The 4,783-nt window shown below is 33.3% G+C and overlaps 1 protein-coding gene across 1 annotated transcript; it reads right to left on the bottom strand.

Annotated features, from left to right (window-relative positions):
• Positions 1-1,059: 1,059 nt before the first annotated feature.
• On the bottom strand, positions 1,060-4,783 carry LOC139524262 (leucine-rich repeat protein SHOC-2-like). The gene is made up of 2 exons (XM_071318990.1): positions 4,708-4,783; positions 1,060-3,208 (listed from the first exon to the last, which is right to left on the bottom strand). The coding sequence occupies exons 1-2, from the start codon at positions 4,738-4,740 to the stop codon at positions 1,865-1,867; spliced, it is 1,377 nt and encodes a 458-aa protein (XP_071175091.1). The 5' UTR covers positions 4,741-4,783; the 3' UTR covers positions 1,060-1,864.

Below are 4,783 nucleotides of genomic sequence, written 5' to 3'. Positions count from 1 at the left end.
GGGGTGTATGTCCTTCTGTCAGTTACTATATAATCTAACTACTACTCATAAACTATTAGTTTAAAAGAAATTCAACGAAAGGATTTTTATTTCGCAAGGCCATTGTGTACTCCAATATTTTATATATTTTTCGAGTTTATGTTCCCTTTAATTTTGGTAAGGTCTTATCACTGTTAGACTAAATAGTCATTAACAAAAATCAAAGCGAAACCACATTTTTGTTCTTAATTATTCATTAATCTTATTTGATTGTCTCTAGCACCTATCGCAGACATACGATTGCATTGTATGGCATTGTGCTGTCCAACATCACAATTATCAACTTCCAGGAAAAAAAATCGAGGTAATCTTCATGTTTTGAACAGATGTTTTGCAGTTTGCATAAACCACACACCAGTGCAGGAATGAAGGCAATTATATCAACATTTTTAAAACATTGGCTTTCGAACCTACCATGTAAAACGCCAAACGTTTTTTTTTTAATTGGTTGCTGTTTACTATAGACAAACACTTGTTGGACCGGCTTGCTGGTCAGAAAGCTTACTAGTTGCCAGGTAATTTCTAATAAGCCATTATCCCAAAGGATAAGCTTGATCTCCTAAAAATATGTTCGCCAGGAAGATATTTTTGGATCTTTGGCATATAAAGATGAACTGCAGATCTAAAGAATACATATGCAAATTTTCTCTGGTTGTTACATACCGGTATACTCTGTAACATTGTCGAATGATAATCCTACGATTAACACTTGTATTGGGAACATCAAATATTTCTGTAATACCGCGGATTAATTCTTGGTAACCCTAGTGCCACTAGGTATGAATTACCTTTTTTCTCTAGAGTAATTGTTTGTATACCAGCTCTGATTGTGTGCATTCAAGTTTCAAGCCATCAATGTAGCAAAGTATAGCTTCAAAAGTTCCTTTAGTCTGGAGAGTAGAAAATACTGGCGAAACTGATCATTGAAAGGGCAATTTGGAACAACTAATTCAACATAGCTACTACATCTGTTTGCATATTCTCAACTGTTCATTGACAGTCACAATAAATAGTGTGCAGTCATGGCAGTTAGAAATTATTTTGTGCTAAAAATTTCTGGAATCTTTGTTGTGCATGAATTTTGCAGATCTAAAAAGGAATGAGCTGCTACATCAACTACAGGTAGGCCTATATGATCGTTGACGGCCGTTTGTTTAAATATAGAAACAGAAAACAGAAAATGTTCTAAAACATATTGTTTTTATATTACATTATATCATGTTTCTGATTTCAAAATATTATACTGAAACATGTTACAGATTTAGGTTAAAGAAATGCACCCCAGGATATCCTACCACAAAGAAGTTACATGTAACCTGTCGAATAATTGTAGAACCCGGAGTCAAAAGTCGGTAATATATAAATGGGCTATTTACCTACATGTATGCCTTGTTTGAGACTGTACTATCCATCTTTTATTAAACATTTCTTTAAAAAAAATATTGTAAAAAAGGAGGCTTTAGTTAATTTATAAATGGAATCAGTTGAATGAAAAAAGCAAGACACCACAACAAATTACATAACTACATAGTCAATATAATTTCAAAGAAAACTCTTTACCTAGATAGCACAGAGTACTTATTTTCCAGCAATAAGTCACTTTGGCATTCGAGTTTGGCTTATTACTTCTCAAATTTGATACAAAGTATAAGAATAAAAGTTTGATTAATATTCATAAATGAGATAAGTCAATTGCAAATTCAACGAAAATTAATTGCAAATCTGTAAAATTTATGATACCATTAATCAAGTCAGTTGTACTGTCCATCACATTTCAAGTTCTATCTATCATCACAATGAATATTTCAATATGTATGATATATATTTACAGGAGGTGCTTTAACTCACATTTCGGTAGTTCTTGTTTTATATATTCTGTGATTGTCATTCTAATATTACCACAGCTTCCTACAATTAAGACTTTTGTCAAACGATGCCAGTCCTTCATCCATTTAAAAGTTCTGCATGTGCACATGATTCCATTATTTTCTAAACTCAGACCCATTAAGGACGGAAGATTTAATACTGCTTTGGGTACTGTAGTTAGATTGGTGTTATCAAGTATTAACGATTCAAGGGATTCCAGGTCTAAAAAAGCTTCCTCAGATACACTCCTTATTGGGTTTCCAGATAGGAACAATCTTTCAAGCTTCGTTACATTTTTTAAATCCTCTGTCCTTATTTTTCCTATAAGACCATTTATTAAGTTTAGAAAGGTCAAAGCTGTTAAATTTGATATTGTCCTTGGAATACTCGTTAGCCTTGTATTCTTTAGAGCCATAAACCAAACTTTAGAAGAAACGTTCCTATCAAACACACCATCTTCAACATACGAGATCGGATTATTTTCAATGTCTAAGAAGGACAAACTAGAAATTTCAGAAAATGTCAAAGGAAGGGATCTCAAACTACAGTTTACGATGCTTATACTCGAAAGATTGTGTAAATTCCGGAACATATATAAAGGAAAACTGTCCTCCGCCAGAATCATATTATTGTACAAGTTGAAATTCTGTAGGTTTAGAAGCTTTCCAATAGATGTCGGAATAGTGGATAGTTTCGTTGAAATTATTTCAAGAATATTTAAGTGGCTATAATTGTTAAATGCGTCATCGGGTATTTTGCGAATATTCAAGCTGAAGATTGACAGTGATGTTAAATTTGTCAGGCGTTCAAGACATTGTGGCCAAGACGTCATTATTTCGTGACCAAAACTGAAGGACAACAGAGAACCTGATATGTTTCTAATTATGTCTTCATTTATATTCTCCATCGGATTTTCATGTATATCTAAATCAGTTAGATGCTTTAGTCCACCAACATCTGATGGAATAGATGTCAGTTTGTTATTGCTCAAATGAAGAACAAGTAGAGAGTCTTCACTTCCGGTTAATGTCCCATTCTCTATCACATTGATTTTGTTGTTTGAGATAAATAACTTGCGTAGTTTCAAATTTTTGAAATCACCATAACGTATTTGTCTTATTTCATTATCGCGTAGTTCAAGATCCCATGCCGAATCATTGTCAACAGGATTTGAAAAATGCGGAACGGATGTTAGATTCAAGTTGGCACAGAATATGACTATAGATTGGCACGTGCAGGGTGGCGGAGCTGGACATCCATCGCACAATACGAACAGTGACCATGAAATCTGGACTATTATTTGCTAGAAAAACAAACAAATAAATTTAAAACGATTTTATAAAAAAGACAAAAAAAACTATATTTTAGTATAATATTTAGTTTCAGAAGTTTAAGATGTCTGTAGCTTTACAAACATATCTTAGAAACTGCTTATCGCTACTTGGTTTTATCGGTTCATGATTGTAGTGTGGTCTTTGAATATTGTCTTGATACATTATAAAATATGTACTGCTACCCGGTCCTCGTCACATTTGATCCAAATCATGTCTATGCTTATATATTATCATTGAATGAGGTCACGCTTTTAAAAGACTGATTTTTACGTCTTTACATTATTACCGAAAAATATTGGAGAACAAAACAATGACCATATCAATTATAATCATGTCAATACAAAGATGAAAATGGAAAAATTCTATTAATCTAAAAATTATTCGGTTGCATATTCTGTTCATTAAGACAAACTTAAAAAAAAACACGTGATATCCGACAATGTTGAATACAAACTTCAATAAAATTACATCTAAGCAGCTGTAACATAGGTTAGTGCATATGAAACGAATTTTGTCTGAACTGTCGGAATATAGTTTTTTTTATTTTGTGTTGTGGTTTGCGGTCTGTTCATCCTTTGCTACCACGGTGGTGCTTGCCATGTTTTTCAGTTGTTCATCTTTATACACTAAACACGAATGGGTCTATAGTACACGGACGCCCGACTCTCACTATCATTTTCTATGTTCAGTTGACAGTGAAATTGGAGGTATTTTTGGCAGTAAAATTAGAAAGATCATATCGTAGGGAACATGTGTACTAAGTTTCAAGTTGTTTGGACTTCAACTCATCGAAAACTACCTTGAACAAAAACTTTTACCTGCAGAAGGACAGACAGACAGATGAACGGACGCACAGGCAGAAAAACATAATGCCCTTAGGCTGAGCATAACATTTATTTCATATGAACAGTCTTTTGTGTTGTGGTTTGCAGTTTTTTCATCCTTTGCTACCACGGAGTTGGCTGACATATTTTTCAGTTGTTCATCTTTATACACTAAACACGAATGGGTCTATAGTACACGCATGCCCCACAGGCAATTTCATTTTCTATGTTCAGTATACCGTGAAATTGGAGGTATGAGATCGAATTTGGCATTAAAACAAGAAAGATCATAGGGAACCTGTGTACTAAGTTTGAAGTTGTTTGGACAAAAACAAAAACCGTAACCAAAACTTTAACCTGCAGACAGACGGAGGAACGGACCCACAAACAGTAAAAATATAATGCCTTTAGGTGGGACATACAATTGAATTAAAATGAACAGTCTTAATTCGACATTAATTAAAAGCAGCCTTTTGGTTGGTTAGCAAGACTTCAGGAAATAATTATAAGTAAGGCATCCTAAGATTAATTAAAATTAAGGTCCAGGAATTAGTCAGGTTTAGGGTTGCAATTGACCTTAATTTTACCTGTGAATCATCATATATTGTACTATGTTATATATTTACTAATCAAGATTGACTTACAGACATTATTGAAATGATTAAATCCATGTTCATACACTCTATAATATGCAAATCACAGAATGGCAAAAATGATATA

The sequence above is a fragment of the Mytilus edulis genome, chromosome 5, assembly GCF_963676685.1.
Source record: "Mytilus edulis chromosome 5, xbMytEdul2.2, whole genome shotgun sequence".
In the NCBI taxonomy this organism is placed as follows: Eukaryota; Metazoa; Mollusca; class Bivalvia; order Mytilida; family Mytilidae; genus Mytilus; species Mytilus edulis.
This window is presented reverse-complemented; position numbering and strand designations above follow the sequence as displayed.